Here is a 16,602-nt window from a genome sequence, read left to right on the forward strand (position 1 = left end):
TAGAGCATAAGCTTTCGTGAGCTACAGCTCACTTCATCGGATGCTCTAATAAATTTGTTAGTCTCTAAGGTGCCACAAGTACTCCTTTTCTTTTTGCGAATACAGACTAACACGGCTGCTACTCTGAAATCTGTTAGGAACATTTTCTTAACATTCAGCTTTCATATTCCCTTCCTGAATTTCATCTCATTGCTCCTAGATCAAGTAGTCACCCTTAAAATATTTGCCAATTGCCACAGATAACTGAGGGCTTGTCCATGTAGCATGTTAGTCCGCACGAGAGGTGTGTAAATTCTCGTGTGCACTAGCATGTTGTGCACTAACTGGCTCACATGGACCCTGCTGACGCACACTAAAAGTTTCTTAATGCCAGCTAATGTAGTTCAGTTTGAAATGGGACTAGGTTAATGTGCACTTGGAAACTTTTAGCGTGCACTAGCAGGGTCCACTTTGCCAGCTGGTGTACAACATGCTCGTGTGCACTAGAATTTACACCCTCTAGTGTGGACTAACACACCATGTGGACAAGCCCTGAGTGAAGTAACTTCAGTATTTGAAATTTAACAGCAAATGCTAACTTTTGAACCATCCTTAACAGTGAGAGCTATCCTTTCTTTACTATAACAATGAACGAGACTCCCAAATAGCTAAAAATATCCCTATCATGTGACCAGTAGGGATGGTTTTATGTTGAGATGAACACAGGAAAAACAGCTATAATAGAAAAAGAGACTAAAGACCAAATCCTTGACTAACTGCTCCAGCCCTTTGTGTCATGCCTGGCAAAATGTGACCCATGCCTGTCCCACCCCATGTTAGAGGTCATGTTGGAGGGCCATGTGCTGCCTGGTGTGGAATGGCACAGAGCTGAAGCACATTGTGTAAGGCAGTCAAAAATTTTCCATCAAACCCATTTTTTCATAGAAAATTGGATTTTTGATTAAACAAAATTTTCTGCAATTTCTGAATTCTTTCCATGGAAAATTTCAACTTTTGTCAAAAAAATCCAAAGACCCAAAACATAAAAAGTTTTCATTGTTTGACTGAAAACAGAAAACATTCAGCCAAATGATTTTCACTGAAAACTGAAACTTTCCTTTTGGTAATGCTGAAACATTTTTGTTTTGAGATTTTTAACCTAAACAAAATGTTTCAGCTTTCTCAAATAAAACTGTTTTGTTTGGACTCTGACATTAAACCACATCTTCCTGAGTGACCACATTGCCTCATGGGAGTTATAGTTTGGATACCTCATGCTCCCATTCGCTTCTACAGGCTGGGCTCCCTGGACAGACTACATCTCCCCTGATGCACCACACACATGGGATTGCCATGATTCACTGTAATGGCTTTAAGCCATCTTTGGAGAAGATCAATGGATATGGTGGAATCCAAAGTGGAAGCTGGCTAGACTCCAAGATCTTATTTTGAGAGGTACTGTAAGTGGTATGTCTGGATAGTTCACAGGCAGCAATGGAGCGTGTGGATGTGGTACTTTGATGGCACTGGCACTTTATAGTCTTTTGAATAAGTGACTATATTATTCTTTAAACATCTTTTAACATCTTTCTTTCTATTACTAATTTGTTAAGCATGAATATCGTGTGTTTACATAAAGAAAGATAGGGTCCCTGTTTGGAGGAGTTTGCTGTCTGAATATAAATTGAAATAAGACATGGGACAAAGGGAGAAGCCCTGAGGATGATGTTAGTTTAGAGGTTTTGGTTTTGTTTAATCAAAAATCCAATTTTCTATGAAAAAATGGGTTTGATGGAAAATTTTTGACTGCCTTACACAACGTGCTTCAGCTCTGTGCCATTGGGAACCACGGAGCTGTTGGGAGCTGCAGGGGCGGCGCCTGCAGATGGGGCAGCATGCAGAACTGCCTGGCCGGCGCTGCGCCTCCACGTAGGAGCTGAAGGGGGAAAATCCTGCTGTTTCTGGGAGCTGCATGAGGTAAGCACCTCCTGGAGCCTGCATCCTGACCACTTCCCACGTCTCAACCCCCTGCCTCAGCCCTGATCCCCCTCCTGCACCCCAAGTCCCTCTTCCCCAGCCCCAGCCTAGAGCCTGCACCCCCATACACCCCAACCCCCTGCCCCAGCCCCAGGCAGAGCCCCCTCCCACACCATGTACTCCTCATTCTTGGCCCCACCCCAGAGCCCGCACCCCCAGCTGAAGCCCTCACCCCCTCCTGCACCCCAACCCCCAATTTTGTGAGCATTCATGGCCCGCCACAAAATTTCCATACTCATTCTTTTGGGTCTTGGGCCAAAAAGTTTGCCCTCCCCTGTCCTGTTTGGTTTCCTGCAAAACACTTCTTTGGTCTGGAGTTCACAGGGAGGGGAGAATTTCACTAAAACTAACTGGACTCTGTTGACTCCCTGGGCTGCAGGTAGACAGCAGGGGAAAGCCAGCCTGTAGCAGCAGGTATCAGGGATACAGTGGCATAAGCAACCTGCAATTCCTGCTCGACTTGTAGATTACCAGCACAGCCCACAAAGCATGCAGGCCAGTTCAGGAGGGCCGGCTGGCTGGGAGGTGTACTGATTCCTCTCTGGCTGGGAGTTAAAATTACTGCCCTCTCTCTGCAGCGGAACTGATTCCATGGGGAATTTGCACTCAGACGGTACATCTGACCCATTATATTCCAATTTTTGTCTAAACGGACGCCACAGGATTTATTTGTCACTTTTTAGTAACCATGAGATATTCACTGCTTGGGAGATGCCTGATTTTTTCCCTCTGCAGCTAGAATAAAGCAAATGGCCCCTTCTGGTCCTACATAGTGTAATTCTGGAAGTACTCTATTGAAATCAACAGAATTACATTGATTTAAAATCAACCCAAGCAAAAGCAGAATTAGATCCCTGACAGTCAGCAATCAGCAGGAATGCAGTGTTTTGTGATTGCTGATCTTTTTTTCTAGACACTACGGATACATGTAACTGTTTTCTGCTGACCACGAGTGCCTCGAGTAAAAGGCAAGCAGAGACGGGACGAATATTTGCATCATGTCTTTGAGTCTGCCTAACTCTGAAACCTGAGACCAGTAGCTATTCCCCAGAAAAGAGTAATCTGAGTAGGAAACTGACTGTTCTTTTGGAAAGTGATAGGAAGGAGAAAAATAAAACAAACCCTAAGTCTGAGAAAATACTGTCAAGTGTCATGGAAAATGTGGAGAACGCCAAAGACCAGGAAGTGTGATAAACAAGAAAAATGTATATCTTGTAAACACAAAAGCAGAGTTTGAATTAGGATCACTCAGGGAGCCCTTCATTATTCATGGGTTTGAGCCTTATTCTTTCAAACCTTATTACTGAGTTTAGATTGTGTAAAAATTCAAATGACCTTCTCATAAAAGGAACTGCTGGAAAGACTGTGGGAGGAATACACAGTGCATGCAAATAAACAGCGTTTGGTATGGATTTCCCCATCATACCACCATTCTACCTACCAACGAGAATGTCTGTTTTCCGAATGTGTTCAAGATCACTAAAATGAACATTTCACTCCCAGACTAGATTCCATCAGTGCTAAAAATGTATTACTAACCCACAGCCATGCCCATGGACAGGAAACAGGGACTTTTTCTGCCTTTTAGCTACTTCTGCTATCTTTTCTAATGCATATTGCCGAGTGAATAGGCAGAGATGAAGAGGACGTTTAGGTCTAAATTTACTGTCAGAATGAAGGGCTGTAGCATGATTATAATACACCTGGAGCCCAGCTACAACAAGATCAAATCCTGTTATAACATTATTAATTAGACAGCAAACTCTTCAGGTCCCTTAGAACTATTTCATTAGCCAGCCATCTGTTCTCCCCTGTTACTGGCATGCTACAGGGGACTGTCACCCAGCACATTTTGTTCTAGGCCTCTGCTCTTGGGTCGTAGACAAGAACAAACCCAACTTTAACCCTGACAGTCCCAGTGTACTTTTTTTAGTGCTCATAGTTGAGGACCTGGAAACAAGCTCTAAGTTGGTGCTCCTCTCCCCTTCCTATTTCTCTTCTTAACTAAATTCTAACCTCCCAAATTCTAACCTCCCTGCCTCACCCAGCCACCCCATGCACAGCTCACTGGTAATCTGACATTTCCCAACCCCCTCTCCACTCTGGGGTCTTCCCTGCACCTCACCAGACCTCACAACATGACCCTGACTGGTGCCAGGTCATCAAACTAGGATTAAATTTGGAGGTGTCCACTGCTGATTAGGGATCACTGGATTGCAAGTAGCAGCAAAGCCAAATCAGAGAAGAAACAGAGCGGGCACAGGCAGTTCATAAAGAGAAGGCAGGTCACTTTGGAAGGCTGGAAAAGATAGGGAGTTACTGGCAGAAGGTATCGAGGAGAGGAAAGGACTGGCTCTTGCCAAGTAACCATTACCAATCCTTTCACCCCTAGCAGAGTAATCCCACAAAAGGCCTAGGAAAAGGCATATTCACAGTCAGTATCCTAAGGTTAAAAAGTGTTAGCAGTGGACACACACGCAGTTGCTACAGGCAAAGGTTTAAAAAGCTCTTGTATAGGGAGGCATGTCGGAACACATAGTCTGACCCTATTTTCTTCTTCAGGCATTTGTTAATTACCTCAGTTTCTCAAGACTCAAGACCCATAAATCAGCTGTACGAATTAGTCTTATCTCATTGACCTGCTGACAGTACTGAATTTCAGATAAGGAGACATGCTCCAGAAAGCTTTTATGGAGCAGTTAAATATGTATGAGGATGGCTTTGTGTGTGCACTATGTATTCTGTCTAAATAATACTTTGAGAATCTCAAGATTTTCTTTCAGTGGAAGATTAATGAGGTAGGAATGTGAAATACTTACCGCTTCCATTAGCCCCTTTACCGTGGGTGACTTTAGCATCAAAGCATCATACACTTCATCCGCCTCTTTCCTCACATACAGAAGCACTGAAAGAACAAGAATCAAATTTGGAGCAGGCAAAGACAACTGAACAGATGAAATATGTCTTATTAAATAGGAAGCCAAATATTAATCCTGAATCAATGACAAATCAACACAAATAATGAAAGCCAGATGTTGTTAAAAAGTAATACCATCTGTAAACACTGATGTAAACTTCCAGGAGGCATATTGGCACACAAAGAAAATTAAACCAATTACATTAAATTTTTGAGGAATCCATGTTTTTGTGAATTTACTAATTTAAGATTAGTTAATAGTTGTATTGATTTATGGGAAGTCCCAGCTGAAGAGCATTTGAGCTATTGCTTTGTAGATTTTCAGTCCCTGGGCTGAATCGTGGGATCAAACAACTGAAATTATAACCAGTTCTCTCTGCAACCTATTTATAAGATTTGCACCTCTCTAACCTTTAGCCAAAAGGCTAAGGAAAGGAATTCAGAAAAGGCAAGTGTACTTCGTAAATTAACTTTCCCTTAAGCCAATACCCTGAGAAAAAAGTAAGTTAAAAAAAAGTAACATTCTTTGATGTTACCATTTTGGCAGTCTTAAATGTGCACCCTCAAAATGAAATCTAGTCAGTTTCACAGAACGAGTTAAAAGTCATTTCAGGCACTACAGGGGAGTTATTCAAAGGCACAAATAGCAGTTAGGCACTTACTTCCCATTGATTTTCACCTGCCCTTTGTGCCTTTGAAAATCTCCTCAGAACCCCGCCAATTTTTGCTGGTTTTCAATCATAATTTCCTGTCTGATCTAGATGTTTTTTCTTTCCCCTCTTGCTGTGCTAAACACCCACACAGATAAAAGGGAAACCGATTGGCTGGATATTCAAGGGAAACAGTGAAACAGACTCTACACAAAGTGCTGACACAGGTACAAAGTAAACAAACTGAAAATTAGAAAAACGCATTTATTAGTCTAATCTCTTTTACTTATCTGAATCTTAGGTGATACTTGCAATTGCAGTAGGTTAAACTTTTTTAGACAGAAGTGTAAGATATTGATAATTTTTTTTCTAACGGGACAGTTTATTTCAAACAACCAGATAATTCAATATCAATTAATGTATATTACATGCACATATACATATTCTATCAGATATTTACAGGTCCATGTAACAAACTGCACCAGCCATTATTTGTACATACAAATTGGAAATGCAAAAAAGGGAGACTAGTTTTTAACCCTTAGAGTCTGGAAGGTATTTTCCACCAGATTATATTAATTTTACAATAGAATTACCTCCACTCTAAGACAGAGGCAGAAGGGTATTTGCCATAGTAAGCCAGTGCCAGTAGCTTTAATTCCCACTGGAAATATGTTTAAGTGTGAACACAGACACATTAGAAAGAATTGCAACTTCTTTGCCCAGGCTTTCAGGTGACTGAAATGAGCTCATACTTAGCTGTCAAGATCACTGTCCATTCTCTGCCTTAAAACTGTGGGCTTCAGGGGATCATGATGTTTTTGCTCCTCATATTTAGCAATGTTAAGGACCCTACTATAGAACCACATAGAGTGCACCCAGGGATGGGTACAAGCCTTAAAAATCCATGTAATAGTGAAATGTAGGGAGTCTAATCTATCTGATGGTATGTAGTAACACTGTTTGCTTATTCAAGAATGGCCTTTTGGTGACTCAAAACAGTTCCCATGTAACCTTCAGCTTACATCTGAAAGGGGGGAAATCACTCAATCAAATATTAACGTTAAGGTAGTTAAAGTTAAAAATCTTTGCTGTACTGAGAATATCAGAGAACGTTATGTTGAACGAAAGATCCATTACAGGGATAATGGGGATCCTAAATCATTGCTATGCGTACACAGAACATGGAGTTGTAAATATATGGTGTTTTAGTGGCGTGAATGGAATTCTGTCATTGATTCACTCGGTATGTGATTCAAACATCTCTTATCCCATCTGATTAAGTGTCCATCATACTTTCACTATTTCCATGTCATCTAGCCATTCTCTCTTACAAAGGATAAATCACAGTGTTAGAGACAGGCTACATATAGTACTAGACAGTGAGCTGTGTGTAGGGGCAAATCAGAAAAACTGTAATCTCTAAAGCTATCTGTCCCCGGCTCTAAATATTCAGTACCTACTGTCTTCCCAGCTCTGGACTGCACTGTGTTACTTAATGCTCTAAGACCAAGAGTTTCAAATATGGTCCCTAAGGGCAGACTCCTAAATTTATACTTAGGTGCCTAAATAAATGCTGAGCACCCAGCAGCTCCCCTGAACTCAAGCAAAGCTGCTTGGATGTTCAGCACTTTTGAAAAATCAGGCCACTAATTTAGGTGTCTGCATATGAATTTGAATTATGATGTTATAGAAGAATTCTGAAAATATAATGGATAAGTTGCATAATCAATGAAAAACTACTGGAGATGACTGGAACTCAGCAAATACTGGGACCTTATGAAAAGAAAGATTCAATTTGCAGGACGCATTTTAAAGGGTTCAGCAGGTGATGCATATTTGTGGGAGCAGGAAGGGAAAGTATATGACAGGCGAACATGAGGCAGGCAAAGAAGATCTTGGATGGATGATGTGGTACCCTGTGTAGATCAAAAGGATTGATCATCCACAAAGAGATTAGCAGAGGGCTGTAGAGAATGGGCTAACATGGTGGCAAACCTCCAGTAATGGAGATCCCACATAAGAAGAAAAAAAGGAATTTGGGAGCCTAACTTTGGGCACACACTTTGAAAATTTTAGCCTCATGCCTCTCACCAAAGTATGATACAAGTAACCAAGGTGTGACAAATAAGTGCAATGTATTGTGTTGTGGGTTATGGATAATCAACAATGGAGAGAGATGTGATTTATGTAACAAAAAAGAGAGAGAAGTGGTTTACACAGTAAAGACGTGCTTTGCGCTGGTGGATCTGACCCCAGCTTCAAGTAGGGGATGAATTCCACTGGTACGTATTATCATGAATTTCCACGTCTACACTTGGGGTTTGTACCAGTGCAGCTACATCAGTGCAAATTCTCAGTGTAGACAATACTTTAGGGTGGGTTTTGTGTTCCATGTAAACAGCTCACATGACCCTACAAATCCAAACTATTTTCTAGTAATTTATAGTGATTTTGTTGAGACACATAAGCTAGAAAGACAAGGCACTTTTCCGGGTGGAAAATCTGAGACAGGTTGCAGAAAGTCTGCCAGGACAGGAAGGCAAGCTGAAAGAGGCCTGGCTTGGGACCAGCAAAGTAAAACTGGGTAGCACTGCATGAAAGGGGGTGTGAATGGGCAGCTGGAGGCTGCTGGCTTTTATTTGTTCAAATTTTGTCACTACTAAAATGTTTTATGTTTTGAATTCTTCACCCTGACATAGCTGTGAATCCTGAATAATGTTAAAACAACAAATCACAGAACAAGAACTGAATTACACAGGTATCTTTGATATTTACAACAATGGCTCCTATGTGCATGCCTGTGTGATCTTCCTGAACCATATTATAAATTAATCACTTGACTGAAGGAAACAGAGCAAGTATCTCTCTCATGTCAGCTCAGCATGCTGTTAGATGGGAATTCTTTGTTGGGCCCAGTGGATAGGAAGAAAAGTGTTTCACACCCAGCCCTGACAGATAGCCCCTCTGCTTTCAATGGGTGGTGCCAACACCCTCAAATCTGAACTGACTAAGGCTTTAGTTTGGTCAGATCTGGGTCTTTGCCTGGGGCTTATCTCACATTTTCATTTTGATTTTTAAAAATCTTTCTTCTCATTAATTCTAAGCAGACAACAGTATCCACCTGGTACATATGGTACCCTTCACAGATTCATGTACATCACCACCACGGCCAACAAAGAAAAATCACAGATCTAAGCACATGGAGAGACATTCCTGAAAAGGTGAAAGGACACCGATGTGTAGCACAACTCTGTGTTTTGTTGTCTTAATATTGTCAAGGATAGACACACACACACTCACAATCTCAACACATTGGCAGGTTTGACTGATCTGAACTATTCAAATCTCTAGAGTCTTCAGCAATATTTGACAGAAAGTCTCGTGAAAGCAGCTCTCTCATTGGGCTAAATCCTTAATCCTTACAAAGTTTTTACTCAGGCTAATCTCCAAATAAAGTTAGCAGGAGCTTTGATCTCTGTATCTGACCAGTGTATTGTGTCCTTTGTATCGTAGTCCTAGCCAGAACAAGAAAGTGCCATGATGAATACAAATGAAAAATAAATAGTGAGGAATTTGTCAGAGGAACTTTTTTGAAACTCAAAGTCTGATTCAAGGGTTGGGAAACGTTCTGGACAGTTTATATATTATACAATCATATTTGTCTGTCCCTTCTTAAGATAGCATGCAAACTAGTACCTATTAATTACACTTAGCATGTTCTAGGATGTCTCCTGATATAATAGTTGGTGTGGTGACAGTGGGCCTGATTCTCCTGTCCCTTACTCTATTTTTATACTATTGTAACTCCACTGATTTTCATTTGAGTAATTTCTGGTTCACCCTAGACTGCATGAGTGAAGAATGTAACCCAGTGAATTTATTTTCCTGATAATTAATTATTACCTCTTTTCAGTCCTTCTTCTTTCATTTGTTTCAAAGGCAATGGGCCAAACTCCTCCTCCACAGGCCGGAACATCCTTTTAACCAGGATGCTGCTACTAGAAAATAAGAACACAGCTTTTTTGTCATAATACTATCCTCCCAACAAGAGAGGAGACAACAGTGACAGTTTACATCTCACTCCATAATCAAGCAGAACTCCCACTAGCTTCTCAAGGAATGTTAGAGCAAGAATTGCAAGGATTTAGATCCTGATCCTTCTCTGAACTATCCAAGCCTCTTGAATTGCCCAGAATGACTATGCTAGGTAAATGTTTCCCAATATTAAATACAAATTACAAAGGCCAATATCTGTTTAAACATATGAGGAAGGAGCATGCAAAAAGAAAGACCTAGCTGCTGATGTCATTATACAGTCACTCTCCCTCCTTCCTCTATTTCAAGGACACACTGAATCACCCCTTCCCCTCCACCATGCCAGGGTATGTCCCCCACTATCCTCTCATTTCCCTCTCCAGGGATTCTATGCACCACATCCCCCCTTAGTCCTATGTCAGGTCTCTGTGTTCTCCCTCATTCCCCCCTTCCCCATACCAGCTTCTCCGTTCTCCGCAGCTGGGATTCTGTATGACCCCCATCTCCCCTCCCTCACCCCACATTTTATTCCTTTTCTTGTGTTTGGGAGATAAATCATCAACATGTGAAACTCTGTTGGAAGATAGGCAGAGATGAGACTGGGGTATTGTTATGCTGGAAGCTATTAATGGCTGCTATCACCCAATTTTTTGATCTGTTGAATGTGTTATTGGAAGCATTATATCCAAACAGACAGACAGAAGAAAGAGAAATGCCATCAATTTGAATGTAGGATTTTGCTTCTCTTGGCCAATAATACCCTGTAATGTTTATGGCTGAACCTTGCTCAATAGTATTCCAAATTCCAATAGTATTCCTGTTCTTTACACTTGTTTAAAAGGCAACACCAGGCTCATTTGTAAAGAAAACAGAAAAGAAGGAGGAACATGAAGTTAATGCAGCAAATTCATAACTTGTAAATGGAAAGGGGTTGTGATTGCAATCTGTAACCTTTAAACTTCTGACTGTGATCTCCCCATATTTAAACAGGCTCAAACAGTCAGTACCTGGTTGGTAGATTACCAGAGAAACCAAAGGTGCTGCAGGAAATGATTGTGGTGGTTACGTAGGGGGCATGCTTCTTCTACGTTCATAATGACAGGTTTCAGAGTAGCAGCCGTGTTAGTCTGTATTCGCAAAAAGAAAAGGAGTACTTGTGGCACCTTAGAGATTAACAATGAACTGAGCTGTAGCTCACGAAAGCTTATGCTCAAATAAATTTGTTAGTCTCTAAGGTGCCACAAGTACTCCTTTTCTTTCTACGTTCATAGTGAGCTAATGCCTCTGCATGCTGCTAGGGGGCACTATGATAGAGGAGCTACAATCTTCAGGATAAGTCAAAACTGAGACTGGGCCACTTGATACCATTAAAAATTCCATTTTGTTTGCAAGAGTAGGGGAGTCGGCCCCAACATGCTGACCTAACTATATTCAGCCGACTTAAAATCCTTCTGCATTTGTATTGGACATGGATCCACTTCTTCTCCTACACAGTTGTGTCACTGTTGCTCTGCACTGTTAAACAGCTTCTATGTTCCACCCAAGAGCTTCCTGCTTTTCAATGGTGCTATAAGCAATTCCGACATAGAAAAATTTTAAAGTGGTTTGGGGTTGCTTAAGGTGTAAGGTATTAATATAAATGTAAAATTATCATTTTATGTTATGATCCAATACATTGTATTGACCCTGTGTTGACCCTTCCTGCTTAATGCACTATTTTATAATGGACTGTAAAAATAAACAGATATAAAAAGAAGCCAGCCCATGTGGAGGAAAACAGTAGTCAAAATAAAAAAAACTTTGCCTTCTCAACTCCACAAGTTATGAACACAGAACAGGAAGGAAAAAAAGGTTCACATTTATTTGACTCTGTGGTTGTGTGCCTGATTTTCAAGGGTTTGAACTACTGGCTGCAAAACTTTATTGCAAAGCAATAAATGTCTTACCCTTCTCTCTCATCATCTATGTTATAGCAAACCTGTAGGGGTGGAAAAGGAACAAGTTTATTGCTACAGCATGGATACCCACTGTATGGAAGAGCTCAGAAAAGGAGAGGAGACACAGTATGAATTTTGCATCTGTTAATTTTTCCCCCCCTTGTATAAAACAATTGTCTACGGTTTTAATTGTGACCTGAAGAAAATGTGGATTAGAACAACTACTATTGTGTATGCCACAATGGAGGTACCTCAATGCATTTTGACAAGAATCTTCTCCAGTCTGGTTTACTTTATTCTTTCAATTGTTAGAAAAGTATAACAATCCTGAAAATCAGATTACTACTTGCCTAAATAACCCCAATGTGATTTACAACACAGCAATCACAAGCTTTATATATAAAATAGATGTCAAAGAAGCTAATTAAAATATAAAAACTGATAAAAAAATCAAAGGCACTAATGGATATGCAAATAGTATTAGTATATATAGTACACATCTGTTTCTAGCATGATGCACCTATATACAGGGCCAGATATTCAGCTCCTGTAAATTAGCATAGCTTGAATTCAGTGGCACCAATTTAAACCAGCCAGGGTCCTGGACAGTCTGTAGCAGAGATACAAATAATGCTCAGTATTTTCATAGCATTCTCCATGTTTCAGGTGCTGTATAAAACACTAGATCAATCATAGTCCTCACAACCCCCCTGCAAGGCGGATAAGTAAATAGATAGGTAAGAATGTTTACTGGTAGGTAAGAATGCTTGCTTGTTCTACTAACATTGAAAACTAGGAACTAAAGCACAGAACTAAAAACTTATGTTCTAGTCTCAGTTCTGCCACAGACTTCCTGATTGAGCTTGGACACGTCTCCTGTGGTCTGAATGTGCCAGGTGCTGATTGCACTCAACTCTGACTGAAACTTTCAGTGGGAGATGAGGGCACTTGCCATCCTGCAGGAGTGGATTTTTAATGCCCTGTGGCTGTACCATAGGGCGGATTATACTGACCCTACCTCAGAGAAGTGTGGTGAGGCTAAATCCATTAATATCTTTAAAGTAGTATAAGATCATCAGATGAAAGGTGCTATATAAACTCCAAAATATTGTTCTAATAAAACATTTTGGAACCTAGAAATAGGAGGTTTTGTAAAATACAAAACAAAAAAAATAGCTAAGGATAAAAACATTAGGATACCCAGAAAACCCTAGTATATAGCAGTATCAAATAGGGATAAATATTATCTATGAGCATGCAGTCAGAAAGAATATGATATATTCCATTTTAATTTGGAAAATTATTTACATTCCATGTAGTAAGGAATAATTCTATTTACATTTTGATGCAAATACACTTTCACATTTGAAAGTCACAAGAATAAAAGGTACCCAGTGCTGACATATAAGTGGGAGTCTTTCCATTCCTTGTGAATAATTTTAGTGGCAGCTGTGATCATGATGCCTAAGGTCTATGTGCTTTTCATAATCTCTTCTGCAATGCTGGCTGCTTTAAAAATTAATGATAAACTCATACTCAATGTCACTTTAGTCTTTGTTTCTTTTACATTTCTAGTGAGATGTGCATATACCTAGACACAGATTTGGCAGTCCCTATTACTAAGCTTTCACTCCATCCACTAAGCAGTACACAGTTAATATATTCATGTTTAGGAAAAAGCCACTGATGGGCTAGAATTCAGGTTTGCAGCTTTCCCAAGGAGCTAAAGGAGTGGCTCTAACATCTCAATCCAGCAAAGACTCTGTTGTATTTAATTCACAGGTCTTTAAAAAAGGTAAATCATGCTTGTGAACAATAGAAGTAATGATTGTGAGCATTACCCTTGATCTCCAGAGTTTCATTATCTCTACCTATATGTGTGCAAGACTCTTCTAAGTAAATACAGATATGAAGGTGATAGGCATCATATGTAATGACATTAGGGGAGCTTGTTCCTTGTGACTACTTTTAAAGAAAGCAAAAACCTGACAGACTGACATGGAGTTAACGTTTGATCATATTGGTCATTGTTTTAAATCATCCTGGGAGTGGTTGTCTTTTCTACCACAAGGGGGCACATTATCTCTTAGGTTTCAGAGTAGCAGCCGTGTTAGTCTGTATTCACAAAAAGAAAAGGAGTACTTGTGGCACCTTAGAGACTAACAAATTTATTAGAGCATAAGCTTTCGTGAGCTACAGCTCACTTCATTAAAGTCTCTCACAATATGCCTTAACTACTTATGCTGAACAATCTGTTTCACCTTGGATTTAGCTGGGACACTTGAGTACCTTTCCTAGACCTGAAGAAGAGCTCTGTGTAAGCTCAAAAGCTTGTCTCTTTCACCAGAAGAAGTTGGTCCAATAAAAGATATTACCTTACCCACCTAGTCTCGCTAAAGTCAATCAGCACAGACAAGAAACAATTGTTTCTCTCAGTCCTATACCAACTTCCTATTCTGAAGTTCCTATTTGCTCCCTTCAAAAAATCTAGAAATATTAAATTAACTCCTTCCTTCCCCTGTAGAACTATGAACAATGTTTCCCCTCTCTTCTGAGGTCTCCTTGGTGTACGTGTACCACAGGGCTACTCAAGAGCAACATTAAATTAAAATAAAAACAAAACCAAAAAACCCTGTCACCAAACCCCTGCTTTGAGTCTATGAAGTATGTCTTACAGCATATGTAGCTGGATAACTATCAGACACCTGTGCTTCTCATTGCTATTTCTTACCTGTCCAGTCCTTTGTAGGTTTCCAAAGTGAATATCTGGTATGAAGAGAACTGGTTGGGAATCCAGGTCAGTCATTGTTTTGAAGTAGGTGATGTCACTCTTTTTTTGCAGAGGGAGAGCAGACAATTTCCCTTCAGCTGCTAATAAGGATCACAAAGCAGTGTTATTATGATAAAAGGCATAATGAGCATGACTTAGAGCTATCTGGACTGGCCTTTCCTTACTCACAGTTATTGCATGAGGCTTGTGATGGTTGGCCTTTCCCTTTCTTTCTGTTCTGCTTCCTCTCTTCATCTCGGATTTTCCTTTCTGCTCCCTGAGACCAAAAATACAGATATTACCCTACAGGGATCACCTAATAAAACTACTACATGTGATGCCTAGACACAATGGTCATGGGTGCATTAGAAATGCTTAAACAGAAAGAGAGAGAATCAAGTTAATGTGAAATAAACCCAGGCAAGTGAAAACTCAATACAATGGCCAACTCTGTATCATTTCACAGTGCCTAGACACTTCATTCCATTATGCACTAACTGAGAACCCTGCAGGACTGGCATTCCTTTAAACCTTGTCTACAGTGACCTTTCCCTTAAGATCTCCTAGATTTGCATTAGTACAACAGCTCTACTGGTGCTAGCTTTGTAAAGCGCTTTGAGAAGTACTGATGAAAAGTGCTATATAAGAGTTAGGTTTATTATTATTAGCATGATGGGGAAAGCTAATCTAGTCCCTATAAGAGTGTAAAGGACACAGCCTTCAAGCATGTAAACAGATATGATTAGACTTTTAAAGACATGGAGAGGTACACACAGACTTTGAAGATGCATAGTGTTGACCTAATAGGTCCTAACAGCTCCTTTGCAGTCAATGGGCTGTTATGTAAACACATTCCTAAGGAGTTTATAAAATAAGCCTTGTTATTGACATAACAAGCAGCAAAACCTCCTCTGAAGCTATTCAAATTTATTGTATAAATAGAAGTACAGACACATTGTTAAGCAAAATAAAAATCCATATGCTCCAAGACAGTTGTCATTCAATATTAAATACCCCAGTTTTTTCACCGTAAAAATAGAAGTTTCTCTTTTTTATTTTAATCAAAGTAGGAGATGTTCACTTGGAGCCAGTAAAATTCACATGTACTTATTCAGAATTAAATGAATCAACCTACAAAAGAAAGTAAGAGAGAATGAAATGATTCTGGAGGCTGAGAATCATAAAATCATAGAAGATTAGGGTTGGAAGAGACCTCTGGAGGTCATCTAGTCCAACCTCCTGCTCAAAGCAGGACCAAAGCCAACTAAATCAACCCAGCCGGGGCTTTGTCAAGCCAGGCCTTAAAAATTTCTAAGAATGGAGATTCCACCACCTCCCTAGGTAACCCATTCCAGTGCGTCACCACCCTCCTAATGAAATATTTTTTCCTAATATCCAACCTAGACCTTTCCCACTGCAATTTGAGACCATTGCATCTTGTTCTGTCATCTGCCACCACTGAGAACAGCCAAGCTCCATCCTCTTTGGAACCCACTTCAGGTAGTTGAAGGCTGCTATCAAATTCCGCCCTCCCCCCCCCCCCCACTCTTCTCTTCTGCAGACTAAATAGGCCCAGTTTTCTCAGCCTCTCCTCATAAATCATGTGCCCCAGCCCCCTAATCATTTTTGTTGGCCTCCGCTGGACTCTCTCCAATTTGTCCACATCTTTTCTGTAGTGTGGGCCTCAAAACTGGATGCAATACTTCAGATGTGGCCTCACCAGTGCACAATAGAGAGGAATGATCACTTCCCTTCATCTGATGAAGTGAGCTGTAGCTCACAAAAGCTTATGCTCAAATAAATTTGTTAGTCTCTAAGGTGCCACAAGTACTCCTTTTCTTTTCCCTCAGTCTGCTGGCAATGCTTCTACTAATGCAGCCCAATATGCCATTAACCTTCTTAGAACCCTGAACATGATCCATGAATGGCACTTCTGATTACTGCAATGGGACCAAGAGCCAACCCAGAGAGTGAAAATGGAAAATGTTCATTTTGAGAAGAAAAAAATTAAGTTATTTATCCCTGAAAATTAACATTTATCATGGAACCTCTGACCCAGATTTAAGTCCTGATCCAGCTCCAATTGACATCAACAACAAAGCTCTCCTTGACTTGGACGGAGCTACCCATTATCTTTACAAACATGCCAATAGGTGATATTGTATTAAAAAGACTTTTGTCTCTTTAATGAGAAAGGGGTGTGTACTTTGTGCATCAAAGCAATTTTTCTCATTAAAGGAGAAAAAGATATTTTCCTTTGAGTGTCATCTCTGC

General features: G+C 40.3%; 1 protein-coding gene across 4 annotated transcripts in view; it reads right to left on the reverse strand.

The window, feature by feature from the left end:
- GRHL2 (grainyhead like transcription factor 2) overlaps nt 1–16,602 on the reverse strand; it is a 113,220-nt gene that overhangs the window by 12,460 nt on the left and 84,158 nt on the right. For 2 of the 4 annotated variants that reach the window (XM_043507500.1, XM_038389563.2), the window contains exons 10-14: nt 14,518–14,605; nt 14,290–14,426; nt 11,568–11,599; nt 9,490–9,584; nt 4,836–4,921 (exon numbers count right to left, since the gene is read on the reverse strand). In XM_043507500.1, the coding sequence (XP_043363435.1) occupies nt 4,836–4,921; nt 9,490–9,584; nt 11,568–11,599; nt 14,290–14,426; nt 14,518–14,605 (438 nt within the window). Of the gene's footprint in view, nt 1–4,835; nt 4,922–9,489; nt 9,585–11,567; nt 11,600–14,289; nt 14,430–14,517; nt 14,606–16,602 lie in introns of all 4 variants that reach the window. The other 2 variants (XM_038389562.2, XM_038389561.2) reach the window with 1 other exon arrangement.

This window comes from Dermochelys coriacea, chromosome 2 (genome assembly GCF_009764565.3).
Source record: "Dermochelys coriacea isolate rDerCor1 chromosome 2, rDerCor1.pri.v4, whole genome shotgun sequence".
Classification (NCBI taxonomy): domain Eukaryota; kingdom Metazoa; phylum Chordata; order Testudines; family Dermochelyidae; genus Dermochelys; species Dermochelys coriacea.